This window comes from Amblyomma americanum, chromosome 6 (assembly GCF_052857255.1).
Source record: "Amblyomma americanum isolate KBUSLIRL-KWMA chromosome 6, ASM5285725v1, whole genome shotgun sequence".
NCBI lineage: Eukaryota > Metazoa > Arthropoda > Arachnida > Ixodida > Ixodidae > Amblyomma > Amblyomma americanum.
The window spans coordinates 18027569-18041706 of record NC_135502.1 but is presented as its reverse complement, the minus strand read 5'-3'; the positions used below and the strand labels follow the sequence as shown (position 1 = coordinate 18041706).

Below are 14138 nucleotides of genomic sequence, written 5' to 3'. Positions count from 1 at the left end.
GAATAGACCGCTTGTATCTACTTCACAACCGACGTTAAGTACTGCACGCAGAGCCTTCTGTAGAATATATATTTTATTTTTATTTGCAACTGTAGTTGTTCCCCAAACTAGGTGAGCATAGTACACGCAGGACATAAATAGGGAGTTATACAGGAGAAGCTTAACTTTATATGGAAGCACGTGACGATGCCTGTTGATGATACCCTTGACACGAGAAAGTTGACTAATGACAGCGTCAACATGATTGTCCCAAGTCAGCTGACTATTAAAATTTACCCCTAATGTCTTAATATTTTCTACAACCTCAATCTTTTACAAACCAAGCATAAGATCGCATGGTGTCGTAATGCATTTATTTTTTGGTCTGAAGATAACAGCTTTTGCCTTAGTTGCATTATTTTTTAACTGATTTGCAAGTGAGCATTCGTGCAGTGTCCTCAATGTCCTGTTTGCCTGGTTTATGCCTTCTTCACGTGTGACTGACGAGAAAATAAGTGAGACATCATCATACATCACATAACACATTTCACATTAGGGTATTCATTAACAATTACGTTAATGTGTAAATTAAAAAAGTAGAGGCCCGAAGTAGAGGCCCGAGAAGCTCTATAAATCCTCTAACCTTTTTATTTTATTCTATTTGTTTGAAAAGAACATTTCTCGCTCTGCCTCTCGACAAACTCGGTGCTGCTCAAAAGCAGAGTAGGGCTCAGGTGCATGTTTCGGATGAATTCAAGCTTCTTGGAATGGCGAGGTGACGAGTTGAGCAGCCTCTTGAGCTGCAAGAATAGAGCGACGCCAGTGTTTCAGCAGTACTTAAACACTCCGAGAATAGAACAAACACACGTACTCAGAAAAGAAATGCGGCAAATGTACAGGCGACCCGTTGCTAAGTAGCGAGCCGTTTCTCAATCGTCTTCTCGATGGCGGTTGTCTCAGAGAAGAATATTTTCCTATTTTCCTCTTTACTTGTTTGCTTCAGTATTATGCAACGAGTGACATGCCAAGGATAGTGCCCAAGGTGCGCAGGTGCCTTATTGATTTTTCTCATACCGCCTTCTTCGAAACAGAGGCAACGATTGCGTTGAGGGCCCTACGTGAAACTTTGAGTGTTAGACCGAAAAAGGAGCGAGCAAGGTAGAGGGTGAGCAACAGTTCTTTATCTACTCAACATATACCTCTTCCTTATCCGCTTCGGTGTCGATCCAAGCTCTCTCGTAGCCAAACTAATCTGGCACTGCGTTTGTTTCTCACTTGTTCACTGCGATACATGTCGCGTTGACGTTGTCAGGTACATTAAAATAAAATGACGTTCTAATCGTTATTTTTTAATACTCAGTGGTTCCATCGGCAAAATGTATTTAAAAGGAAACACAATGTTTGAAAGCCCGAGAATCCAACCTGAATAAAATTGCTGTCCGCCCCATTTCATGAACACCAACGATCAAATAATTCTGCCCCGAAATTACTAAGAAAGCACGAATGGCTACAAATATAATGCCTACTTGTTAAACATGCTGCATGGTGTTTGGATGCCTCCGGCGCAGACTTAGAAAGTACCGGTTTTATAGTGAACGTCAAACTTTGGTGTAAGTCCTCAAGAACGTTTGTGAACGCTTTCACCTAAATGCTGAATTTAGTCGCACTTTCCTTCGCATAGGCAATCATGCGCTTCTCGGCTACATATATAATGCGTCTTACGTGAAATTTATGCCAGTGTTCACACTAAAAGATGAAAACGTTGCCCGATAAATAAATTTAAAAAAAAAATTAAAAAACTCTCTATGCAATAACATCTGTCACGCGAATTGGGAGACTTTAAACATGAATATGTGCAGGAGAAGGAATTAATTTTCGATCTTCAGTGCGACTGGAACTTCAGAGTGAACAAATGAAGTTAATGCTGCGCGATAAAATCGAATTAAAAACTAATCAGTAAAACGCGTTTTGTGGTTCAGGTAGATTTGCAGTTGTGCACAAATTGAATTTTTTTTTTCGGTGACTCAGTGGTTAGGGCGCTTGGCTACTGATCCGGAGTACCCGGGTTCGAACCCAACCACGGCGGCCGCGTTTCGATGGAGGCGAACCGTTAAGGCGCCCGAGTGTTGTGCGATGTTAGTGCACATTAAAGATCCCCAGGTGGTCGAAATTATTCCGGAGCCCTCCACTACGGCACCTCTTTCTTCCTTTCTTCTCCGAGTACCTCCTTTATCTCTTCCCTTACGGCGCGGTTCAGGTGTCCGCCGATATGTGAGACAGATACTGCGTCATTTCCTTTCCCCAAAAACCAAATTTCAACCAATTTTCAGTTTTTTCAGATTAAGAAAATAGCGCCAGTTTATTCGAACGAAGGTGTACCGTGAAATTGTTTGTTTTAGGTGGCAAGCCCAGCAATGGTGCAAACTAGTCTCGCTGCTTTCCAATCAAGAGGTAACTGAAGGCATTGCGCGGAAGGACTCCGATTTGACAGAAACACGCTACTTGGCTCATTCGCTCTTTTCCATATCCGCCGAAACACAGACTATACTACGAAACCAAGGTTAACTGTACTGCTTAGGATGCAATTTCCAGTGCGCACTGCTTTTTTTTTATTTATTTATCCGTGCCTCGGAATATATACATAGACGTTGCCACCGCATACGAACACAAAAACGTTCCCGACTAGACTCGCACAAATATTCGTGCTGTTACCACTAATACAGCAGGGCTTCTGTAGTAGCATAAAGTGAGGAAACAAAGAAAAGCACCAAGGTATGCGTGCACGACTTCTTTGTATTTGTTCCTGCGTATATAAACTAATTGAAGCTCAGCAAAGCAGTATGAGATATATTACGCTATTATACAGGGTGTCCCAGCTAAATTTAGGCAGGGTTTAAAAATATGCCGCGGCACTCTAAAACGACGCAACAAAATGCGTGTTGCTGGCTGTTCTATGAAGCGACTCACACTATTTTTGTGTTGTGCCTAATTGCATAATTAGTCGAGATTAATTAACCAATTTCGCAAGCAACGAAGATAGGCGAAAAAGTCCAATGAGAAAGTTGTAGAACGGTCCGCGAAACGTCCAATTAACAGTTTATAACTGTCCATCTATTACGTATTGGCATTTTCTCACTCTCTGCAGATGCCCGCGAAATACAAAAAAAAACACGTGAGATGCCCGCTTGCGCGCCGAGAATGCAGTGCTCTCAAACGTTCCGCGTAGGAACTAACAGAACATTTAGCCCGATGTGCTGCTGCTTGAAAAGGTGACAGTGCTGCGACGCAGGCGCTGGCTGTACGATTTGCGCGAACACAAGCGATAAGGACTGTGTCTGCTTGTCGCTATCACGCGCCACAAGGGAAGCATACCACTTGCTTATATCCCACAGCCAGCTGCTGCGTCGCTGCCCTGTCACCTTTTAAGCGGCAGCACACCGGGCTAAATGTTCTGTTCGTTCCTACGCGGAACGTTCGAGAGCACAGCAATCTCAGTGCGCAAGGGGCCATGTCACGTGGTTTTTTTCACGGGCATCTACAGAGAGCAAGAAAAGGCCGATACGTAATCAATAGGCAGTTATAATCTATTCAACTGAACATTTCGCGGATCGTTCTACAACTTTGTCATTGAACTTTTTCGCCTATCTTCTTTGCTTGCAAAGTTGGTTAATTATTCTCTACTATTTATGCAATTAAGCACTATACAAAAATAGTGCGAGTTGCTTCATACAACAGCAACCAATATGAATTTGATCGCGTCGTCTTAGAGTGCAGCGGCATAATTTGTATACCCTGGCTAAAGTGAGCTGAGACACAATGTATAAGCCCAAACCTTCCCTGCCATTTTCTCCTGTGTACAATCTCCGCTAGTGCAGAGCGTGTGTCCGAAGTTTCCAGTCTTTCCTCAGATTCCTGATTCTGAAAAATTTCTTTATCTGACCCGGATTCGGACATATCGAAACTCTGGTCACTGGACGCCTTAACCTAGAGTAGCTACCGGTTTAATTAAACGTACAAAATTGGTCATTTCCCAGACACATTTCACGGTGCAAGCCGGTTGTGCACATGACAGAAAAACAGCAAGACAAGAACAATTATGAAAGCCGGCAAGGGTTGCTCTTTTTTGCCGGAACCATTTACGACATGCATCTTACCGGCACTGCGATTGCTTATTGCCACGCTTTCTAGGTACCCTGCTTCAATCCGGCGTATTTACTTTTCGTGCATGCCTCGTCATTTAATCAAGCTCCACTTTCACCACAATGCGCGCGTGCCTTGGAGGTTTTGCTAACGAGACAGCTGAAGCGTGCTACGGCCCGCATAAACTCTGGCCATATGCTGCATCGCCTACAGTAGTCGTTTTCGAGTGCCAACTACACCAGACTCGAGTTTCTTTGGTCTACGAAGCGCAAGTTTTTCCGGTAAACAGGTGAGCTGCAAACATCGTTACATCGCTCTCGTTTGAAGTGGTTGCGCTTCCAAGCAAATAGTGAAGTTATTGAAGAAATGGAGAACACTCAAGTGATTCGCACGAGGCATAACATACCGTGTTTGTTCTCTGCAATAGGCAGTCAATGTGGAAGGTACAGTACGTTAAACGGAAGGAACGTGCCGGAAACCAATTCTTCCTGAATGTGTCTCTTGCGTGTTTACAAGCCTCTATTACGTCCTGCGCGTCTCTCAGTGTTCATAATTAGAATCCAGCGCAAACAGACGAGGATTTAATGAAGAGAGGAGGAGGAGAAGGAATTTAATGGAACAGGAGTAGTCTGCCTGGTTGTCGGCCTGGCATGCTACTCCACTTAAGAAAGAGAATGCTAATAAGGATCACTCAGTGGTTGGCCAAGTGTGAAATACGCACGTTACTTAGAATACAGTACACAAAAGCGTATAGTCAAATGTTCTAGGGGAATACCTCAAGGTGGAGTAAATTTGTAATAACGGAGCAAATTACTCATTGGCATCCACCCAAGCCTTGCCATACGGCTGCAAAGGGAAGCCAATACTGTCTTACTTCGAATTATTGATCAATTCGCTCTCACCCTACCATGGGCTAGCCATTCCAGTTAGCTCGTTTGGTAGAGTGACTGCTCCGGTGAAGCGGTGGTCCCGGGTTCGAGCCCTGGAAAAGGGCGAATTTTTCCTCAATCACGAAGTTTCTGGGGACATTGTTAGCTTTAAACTGTGGCCGTATAGCTGCGCTTAGGTTGATGCCAATGAGTAATTTGCTCCCTTATTACAAATGCTTATGGTGTGCGTCCTTATGCCCACTTTTGTATTCTTTTCTATAAGCAGCGCATACATTTCAAATCAACAACAAAAAAAGAAATCACATAGGAGCTTTGTGCCGCAGCTAGTTGCTTAATTACGAAGGCAAGCAACTTAAAGCAGCGGTTTTGTATGCATCCCCTTTCTATCGTCCTCGTCTTTTTGCACTGAATTGTAACCATGAAGCCACTTCAACTTGCCCAGTTAAGCATTATTTTGCAGTTCTACGAAGTTCGCCGGTTGGCTTAACGCAGAGTCTACCCGATTCTTCTTTTTTCGTCGTGCACATATTGGTGGTCCTTATACCTCCTGTTTTGTTTTTCTTTGTTACGCGTTTTCATTGATTTACTCCAATCGGCTCACGGCCGTAATTGCAAATATTTACCTACTACCGTATTAGAGTCATATTCGGCAAACTGAGCACGAAAAAATGCGGGGACAAAAACCAGATCAGACACATCACCTATCGTATGTTTATGGTTTCTTGGGATTTAACGTCCCAAAGGTACTCAGGTTATGAGGGACGAAGCAGTGAGGGGCTCCGGAAATTTCGACCACCTGGGGTTCTTTAACGTGCACTGACATCGCACGGTACACGGGCCTCCAGAATTTCGCCTCCATTCAAATTTTACCGCTGCAGCCGGAATCGAAACCGAGCTATCGTATCTGTAAGCTTATTTTACGTCCTCGTCTCTATTTCGCGCTGAATTTGCCAAACATAAACCCAATACAATTTGCCCAATTAAGCATCCCCGTATTAGTCCTCATACACCTGCAACAGTGTGGTTATCGCGTCAGGTAAGCGATTATTCCAAGTGTACACTGTCTTCAGTTCACTGTATGCCGTTCACAGCCACAATTGGGTCAGATGGCATTATTGAGCACGTTTCTAAACAGCACACAGTTATTTGCCTTACACCAACAAATAAAGAAGCAAGCTGCCGGCAACGTCGAAGCAAATATAAATTTTGGCTTTTTACGCATTATTCTAATGCATGTCCTACACCAGCATCGAAACCAAACACGCGAAATGCATTGGAGTATAGTTCAGTGTGGCAGTGAATTTTGTTGAACTAGTAGTCTTAACAATTTTTAAACGTCACCTTCCAACCATTAAAATTATTCAACTTGAAGAAATGCGCATTTTGTAAGCTTGCTTGATCTGTGAAATGCTAATTGTAAGGCCTTTAATGATTTAATGCAAAATGGAAGAATAAAAACCTCTATTCTGTGCAGTAGGACGTGCAAATGTCACAGTCTTAGACGATTGCCTGTCTTTTGCCGGAATCAGACTTAAAATTTTGTTGCCCGCGCTTTCTGGACTCACTAGTAGGAACTTCGAATGTAACGCTCGCGTTTATTCTTCGAGGTCTACTTGTTACATCGATGTACGACCCTATACTAAGCTGGAGGTGGCAGCTTATCTTTGAATTCTTTGCTTCTGAGAAGCAGAAAAAAGTAACAATCAAATTTAATCAAATGTTAAATTAAAAGTTGCGGGAAGGGGCGTAAGAGCCTGAAGAGAAGAAAAGAAGATAAAGTATCTCAAATTTTAGGAGAAGCATAACACAGTCTACAAGAGCGTTCGTCTTCAAGATCGAAGCCTAAAATCAACATGCCTCCGGCATAGCCTCCTGCTGCGTGACATCTTTATGGCGAAACATTTATCCTTAATGACTTCAACCGCATAGCATATGTTACTTTTGTAAGAAATTGGTAACAGCGATCAACTGTTCTGGAAAGAAATTTCACTCTCTACCTGTCGGAAAATGAATCAGCAGAATAAGTGGGCGGGTGCTTGCCAAGCGGAAGCTGTTGGGAAGCACACATGCGCTTCGCTTCTCTTGTACGGTTCTGCGATCAGGACCTGATGACCAGCTGGTGGTGATGTCTCCCAGAATGAAATTAAAAAAGGAGTAACGAAGGTTGCTTTTCTGTTTTGTTACTCAACGTGAAGCCGGGCAGCTTAATCATTCATGCGCAACAAAAAAGGGGGGGAGGGGGCCTTGGCATCGCAACAACTCTCCAGGCACCAGTTGTCGAAGGTGCAAAGTCATCTGCACATGAGAACGATTTTAGCTTAGTTAAAGCTCCGAGCAAATTGTCTGCTACGTCGCGCAACGAAGACAATCAAACACAGAGCACACGAGACCACTTGAAGAGAGTACCTGACATTCTAGAAATAATACTGGAGCTATTCATTCAAGCGTTAAGTTTTTCGACATTAACCCGCAGTTTTCCGTCCATTGGAAATTTAACCCTTTTTTAAACAAGCTATCGAATAACATCTTAATACTTTTCATGTCGGTGCGGGCGTAAGTTTTTATGTTTTTCACTGCGTCCCATGGAACATTTTTACTTGGAGTGACTATCTCTTGCGCTTTTGCTACAGAGTCGCACACATTTGTTTTTTTTTTCTTTTGGTTTCAAAGTGGGCTTCCATCAAGCAGGTCGTTTGAGAAAAAGGGGCAATATGCTCTCTCGCGCACAGCGGATTCGTGCCCAGAATACCACATCCGGACATAACGCTTCAGCTCAACAAAGTGTCCTTGTGCAAAGCCATTAAAAGAGCTCTGAAAAGACGAGCCGAGGGATCCCGCTGTGTTTCGCCCCACAAGCAGCTGGAAGCCCGGTAAACTCTCGCTGGGATGCAGAAAGACATATCAAAAGCAGCAAAGCACTGCAACAGCAGGCAACATATTGATAAAAGAAAAGCACGGTGCGTTAGGGGCACTAGGTGCGCAATAAAAGAATGAAAAAAATCACTTGAAAGGAGTCCTCCGAGGAATTTCGTATGTTCACTACATTTCTTGAAGTTGAATTTTCTTTGAGGCGCAGATTTGCCGATACATTTAGGGAGAAGACGTAAAATGCGCATGTGCTCCAGAGGAGAAGTATTTTGAGTGTTTGAATGTCTCAAGAACACTCAGGTCGTTAAGGAAAGCTATATAATATTCCGGCAAGAAAAAAAAAAGACTGCTACCGCAAATGTAATTCAAGAAGTGAGCTTCACATATTAAACGAACGTCAGCTCCAACTCAGCGCTACAGTGTTAGTATTTCCTCTCAATGCCCTCTCCTCTTTCACAGCTCGTGGCTCAGAGTTCATTACATCGAGTCATTTTCTACTAAAAGACAGTTTTCTATAATTCGATGCATAAACGTCTAAAACATCAGGAAGCACCAAGTTGTTGTGTGCAAGCGCTTGTTGTATTTGTAAAAAAATAAATGCAAAAAACGACATAAACCGATACAAAACATTAGTGGTGATGCTACCGGAATTCAGACCAATCATATCGGTTCATAAATTTATATTACTTTGCCTGGTTACAAGAAAACGCTATTCATTACCTGCCGCCTTTGTAAGATTGTGCTTCTGAGTGCCTTAAGGCTGCAGAAATCCCTGCATTAAATCTTCAAGGATTTTTTCACCCACGTAAAAGCGATCATCAAACTTCACAGGCCCCAAAAGCTATCCTGTCTGAAGAAAACGCTGGTTTTTAATGGCTCTTGTCAACAGATCCGAGGTACTCACTGGAAATATGGCGAGAATACAGGGTTCACGTCAGAATGCTGCTCCCTGCGTTTCTACCGCAATTTTATTCCGTGAGTGCCTATCATAAGTGGCTAAGCAACAGCGAATCGCTAGGTGACATTTGCCAAGATTAGGCGAGAAACGATTTATACACGCAGTGCGTATAGATATGTTCCTTTTGCAGTGATGAGTGAGCCAGAATGCAAACATCCCAAATATTATTACTTGAAATTTCAGCTCTGCTTTGTTGTAAATATCGCCAAGATCAAGTGACCGGTGTGGTGAGTCCGAGCTTAGCTGAAATCTTCACTGACTACTCTCATGTTAATGTTCCTTTTTGTTTGTAAGCGGACAGCTTTATATGGCTACCAGTACCAGGGCAGTTTTCTCCATCTGACCGAATGGTCACCAATAGCAGGGATGAACGCCGAGGGAAGCCGGTATCGGTCGGGGGGGGGGGGGGGGGGGGGGGTAGATTCGGAATGAGCGAAAGAGTTCACGTGGGTTAGCTGGGAGTAACCGAATGACGGCATCAAGAGGCAGATGAAAGCACCGAGGGGAAAGGGTCTGAATATTCGGGTGGGAATGGGGGTAGTCGGAGGCCCAAGCTAGGTCTTGTGATTTATCGATGAGGGACAGAAAACGATTGTGCGACTTCTCGCGTCTGGTGTTCTGTGACCCTGCTAGTGACATTACAAAGAGTGCCTGCACAATGCATAGAGGGGTCTTTCCGATCATAAAGGGAAGAGATTACCTCCTTCATCTACCACTCTCTGCTTTGTCACACGAGCAGGGTCATGAGAATCGGCCGCCGCCTTTGGCTGGAAGAGCGTCCTTTGACGGGGAAAACCGCAACATTCTCAAGTTGTATCCAACTATAGTGCCGAGAGAGGACACCACCCCAAGCACCGACGCCACATCCTCTCAGTGCTGAGCCGAGGCGCTCGCAGTACAACCTTTGTTGGCCGGGTTCGTACGCCAAAATCGTAGAGTGCCCTTCTAGAATGCCTTTCTGCATTGAACAGTTCTCTAAAATGCCCCCGAAACGTGTCCGCGCCCCAGAAGAATTGGAAAAGCGGCGTCGCTCATGCGTCTATAAAGGCCGACGCTATAGGCTTCCTGGTGCGTGCGTTGTACTTCAGTGATCTACAGACATCTGCATGAATTTTTTTTTTGTTCTGATAAACAAACCTCTCTCTGCAGTGCGCGACAAATATTTGCGGCCTTATTGTGGTATACTTCTAAATACACACAATAACAAGAGTTGATTTTTAATTTCGGCCGTGCTCGTGATATACCGGGTGTGCCAGCTATAAGAGAGCCGGGCTTTAAAATAAGGCGAAGTGTCTTAGAGGAGCGAAACCAACTGCATGCCATTAAGAGTTGCATCACCAAGACAGAACTGTTTTTTTTTTGCTCTGAGAATTTAATTGCTAAAGATTAAATAGCTAAGTTTTAAAATATTTCGGTCGGGAATAAAATGTCAACACAGAAGTTGTAAATTCCTCGAAAATATGTTGCTCCAAATTACCATGCGAGCAACTTTTTTTACCGGCCGCAAAGAAAATAATCTGCAAACTACCTGCGCTACCACATGACAGCTGTGCTGATTGAGCGTCCGATGGGCATCGACGGAAGAAAATCCCTGAACAATATCTCTTGTCCCGTGCACAAGTACTGGGCGAAAGAGACGCGCCAGCAGTTGTCACATGGCAGCTTTTTTATTAAGTGGGCCTTATTTTAAACATGGTAAAAGAATGCAGCGCGAAAAAAACAAGCACGAACAGAAGTGGACAGGACAGGGCGCTGACCACTTCTGTTCGTCCTTGTTTTTTTCGCGCTGCATTCTTTTACCATGTTCACTGACCAACAAGCCCAAACAGCCGCTTTAGCTTATTTTAAAGCCGGTAATTCAAGCTGCGTAAATAGTACTTCAGTGCAAACATTACAGCTACAGCTGTTCTTCATGATAATTTACAACCTCTAGAAAGATAATTTATTCCAAAATCAAATATTTATATAGTTAGCTAATTAGCTCACACTAATTAAATACCGCTGGAAAAAAATGACTGCAGGCTAGGCCTTGCAAACCTCAAAATCACCCAAGTTCGTTACACTCGGCTAGAACACTGCTTTTTTTTCTAAACCTTTGTTACTTTTTGCTGGGACACCAAGTGGAGGCGACGCTGCACCGTTCATATGAGCTACGTTCGGTTGAATTGATCATTTTCGGAAAAGCCAGCGCCGTCTGTCGTGCAAACAGGGAAGCTCCGCCGTTACTTTTGGTTGGAAAGGGGCTCTCGAGCAAACATGTGCAAGGCGGCTTTCAGCAGTTCACGTGCGCTTGTTTTGTTGTTTTAGTGTTGTTTCTTTGATGGAAACGTGCGTCTGCCAATGAAATAGGTTGACAGAGGAGGAGAACATTCCTTTTTCGTTTTTAGAAACTTGGTGGAGCAAAGACTTTTCGCGTTGTGGCCTGACTGACTGACTGAAAAACTTTTTTTTCGAAATATATACAGGGAGCTAGTGGAGCGGTCCTTAAGGGTCCGTTCCTTACAAATGCTAGGTGGGCTTCTCATTACAGCAGCCCATTGGCGGTAGCTGCTGCTCGGGCGCGCCCGACCAGCGCCTTTTGGCTCGCCAGGTCAGAGCAGCCGAGCAGGGCCGCCTCCCAGGCCTCCCGGGCAGGGTTGGGGATAGGGGGAAGATGCGGGGTTGATTGGCATGCCCACACCATGTGGTGAATGTCCGAAGTATTTTCCCTGCAGTGCGGGCACTCCCCTGTGCACGCAGGGTCGAAATGTTTGATTACTGCCGGGCACAGCAGTGTTTTAGTATAAAGGCGAAGGCGTAAGTGTTCCTCCGCCTTCGTGATGCCCTTGCTGGGCTTAGGTAAGATTGTGTGGCCGAATTGGTAATACTGGATGATTTCCTTGAAGGCAAAAGCCGGATTAGAGTCGGAGTCCGCATCGGGGGGAGGCGAGGGTGATGCCCGGAGAGTGAGCGCGCGGGTAGCGGCGTCGGCCGCTTCGTTGCCCTCGAGACCCGTGTGCGCGGGAGTCCATACTATTGTGCGGGACGCGGGTGCCCCGAGATAATTACCATGTTGAAAAATTTGGTATGCCAAATAGGGAATAGAGCCCCTTTCTATGTTCCTGCAGGCCCCCCGCGAGTCGGTAACGATGACCCGCGAGTCCTGATCGGCGGCGGCGAGCGCGATTGCCACCTCTTCCGCATGAGTAATATCTTGAGCTTTGAACGTAAGGCTGTTCACTGCGGTGTTTTGGTGGACGACTGCGGCTGTGTACCAACCCCCATGATGTGGGCCGGTGGCGTCCACGTAAAATACTCCGTGTTTGTTTCCATAGTAGCGTGCCAAGGCTTCTGCCCGCGCGAGGCGCCGGCCACTATGGTCGTCTCGTGTCATGTTGGCCGGAAGAGGGCGTACGTTCAGGGCGTATCTCCAGATTTCGGGGATGCGCACGCGCTCTTCCGTTAGTGTTGGATGGTGGATGTGAAGTCGGGCAAGCAGGCGGCGACCCGACGGCGTCTTTGAGAGTCTTGTGTAGTGGTTTGTCAAGTGTGTTTCTCGTAGCTCCATGAAGGTGTTGACCATCCCCAGGCCCAGGAGGCGCTGGTTGGACGTGGTGACCGGGAGGTCGAGGGCACGCTTGTAAGCCTTACGGAGAACCACCTCAAGGGCTTTCTCGTCACATTTGCGAAGATGGAGGTAAGGAGTCGAGTACAAGACTCGACTGGTTAAGAATGCGTGCGCCAGCCGCAAGGCATCTTTCCACCGTAACCCCCCGCGGTTATTGGAAACCCGGCGGATCATGCGGCCCACCTGGTCCCCCACCTTGCGCAATTTGGGCAGTGTTGTGTCGACACGGTGGTGTTTATTGATAAAGAGACCCAGTACTCTGATCTCCGCGTGTTCTGGGATGGGTCCGCTCGCTAGGGACAGTTCGATTTTGGTAGTGCACTTCGGCGAGGGTCGAATGTGAACAATTTCCAATTTGGCCGGGGAGCATTCAAGGCCACAGCGGCGGGCGTAAGCGTCCACAATCTCCGCCGCTTGCTGCAGGTTGGCTTCAATGTCTCCTACCGATCCGTGCTTAGCCCAGATGGTGATGTCGTCGGCAGATAGCGCGTGCTGTATGCCCTCGACACTTTCCAACTGCGCCGGAAGTTTCATCATTGCCAAATTGAATAGTAGAGGTGAGAGGACCGCGCCCTGCGGGGTACCTCTCGTACCTAATTGGTAGGGGCCGTGTTCTTCATCTTGTATCCGGATATACGATTGCCGGTCGGAGAGAAATTTCCTAATGTACTGAAACGTGTTGTGTCCACAGTTGGTTTGGGAGAGGTGCGTCAGAATTATGTCGTGTGTTACATTGTCGAAAGCCCCCTTCGAATCGAGGGCGAGTACTACCTTGCCATTAAGGAGGTATTCGACGGGATTCAGAATTTCGCTGTCTAGTTGAAGCAGGACATCCTGCGCGGACCGGTGCGGGCGGAACCCGAACGTGGTTTCTGCGAATACATTTTGGTTTTCCCAAACCTCGGACAGCCTGTCTCACACCATAGTCTCCATCAGCTTTCCCGCACAAGACATGAGGGAGATGGGGCGGAGGTTGTCCGTGTTTATGGTTTTGCCGGCTTTAGGAATGAAGGTGACCAGGGCGGTCTTCCATTCGATTGGGAGGGGTGCCTCACCTTGCCAGATTGAGTTTATATATGCGAGGAGTGTCTCGTAGGCCGGGTCGGGAAGGTTGGCAAGTAATTTCACAGCTATTTTGTCTCTTCCCGGCGCCGTTCCTCGTTTCATTTTACTCAAGACCGCCTTCAGGTCGTGGAGCCGGAACGGTTGATCCAGCTCTGCGTTCTCAGAACCTGCATACGAGTACGCTGGCCCTCGGGGGTCCTTTTGGATGCAGAGGTATTGACCGCGTAGTTTCCATGCTAATTTAGAGGTATCTCCGTCGAAGCTATGGATAGCCCGTTGGAGATGTTTTTGTGTCTCGGCTCTGGTTTTAGTCGGCTCAATCAAGGCGCGAAAGAGACGCCAAGTGCTCCGGCTAGACATATGTCTAGCGGCCGTGTTGCACCGGTCCACCCAATTCGATTCGGCGAACTGTGCCTCGTAATCAGCCGCTCACTGGGTGAGCTCGGCGATGCGAATATTGAGCTTCCGATTATGTTTCTGGCGGCGCCATCTGCGGACGAGGCTGCGCCGCGCCTCCCAGATGTGCAGGAGGTGGTTGTCCACCTCCGGCGTGGCCTCCGATAGTTGCATAGAGAAGGAACCAGCGAAAATAGACGCAAGACAAGAACAAAGGAGGCACACACCACAACGC

The 14138-nt window shown here is 46.2% G+C and overlaps 1 protein-coding gene across 1 annotated transcript; it reads right to left on the bottom strand.

Moving 5' to 3' along the window:
• Positions 1 to 11359: 11359 nt before the first annotated feature.
• On the bottom strand, positions 11360 to 13074 carry LOC144094582 (uncharacterized). Its single transcript, XM_077628502.1, has one exon. It carries the CDS (start codon positions 12977 to 12979, stop codon positions 11360 to 11362), a length of 1620 nt encoding a protein of 539 aa, XP_077484628.1. The 5' UTR covers positions 12980 to 13074.
• Positions 13075 to 14138: the final 1064 nt, after the last annotated feature.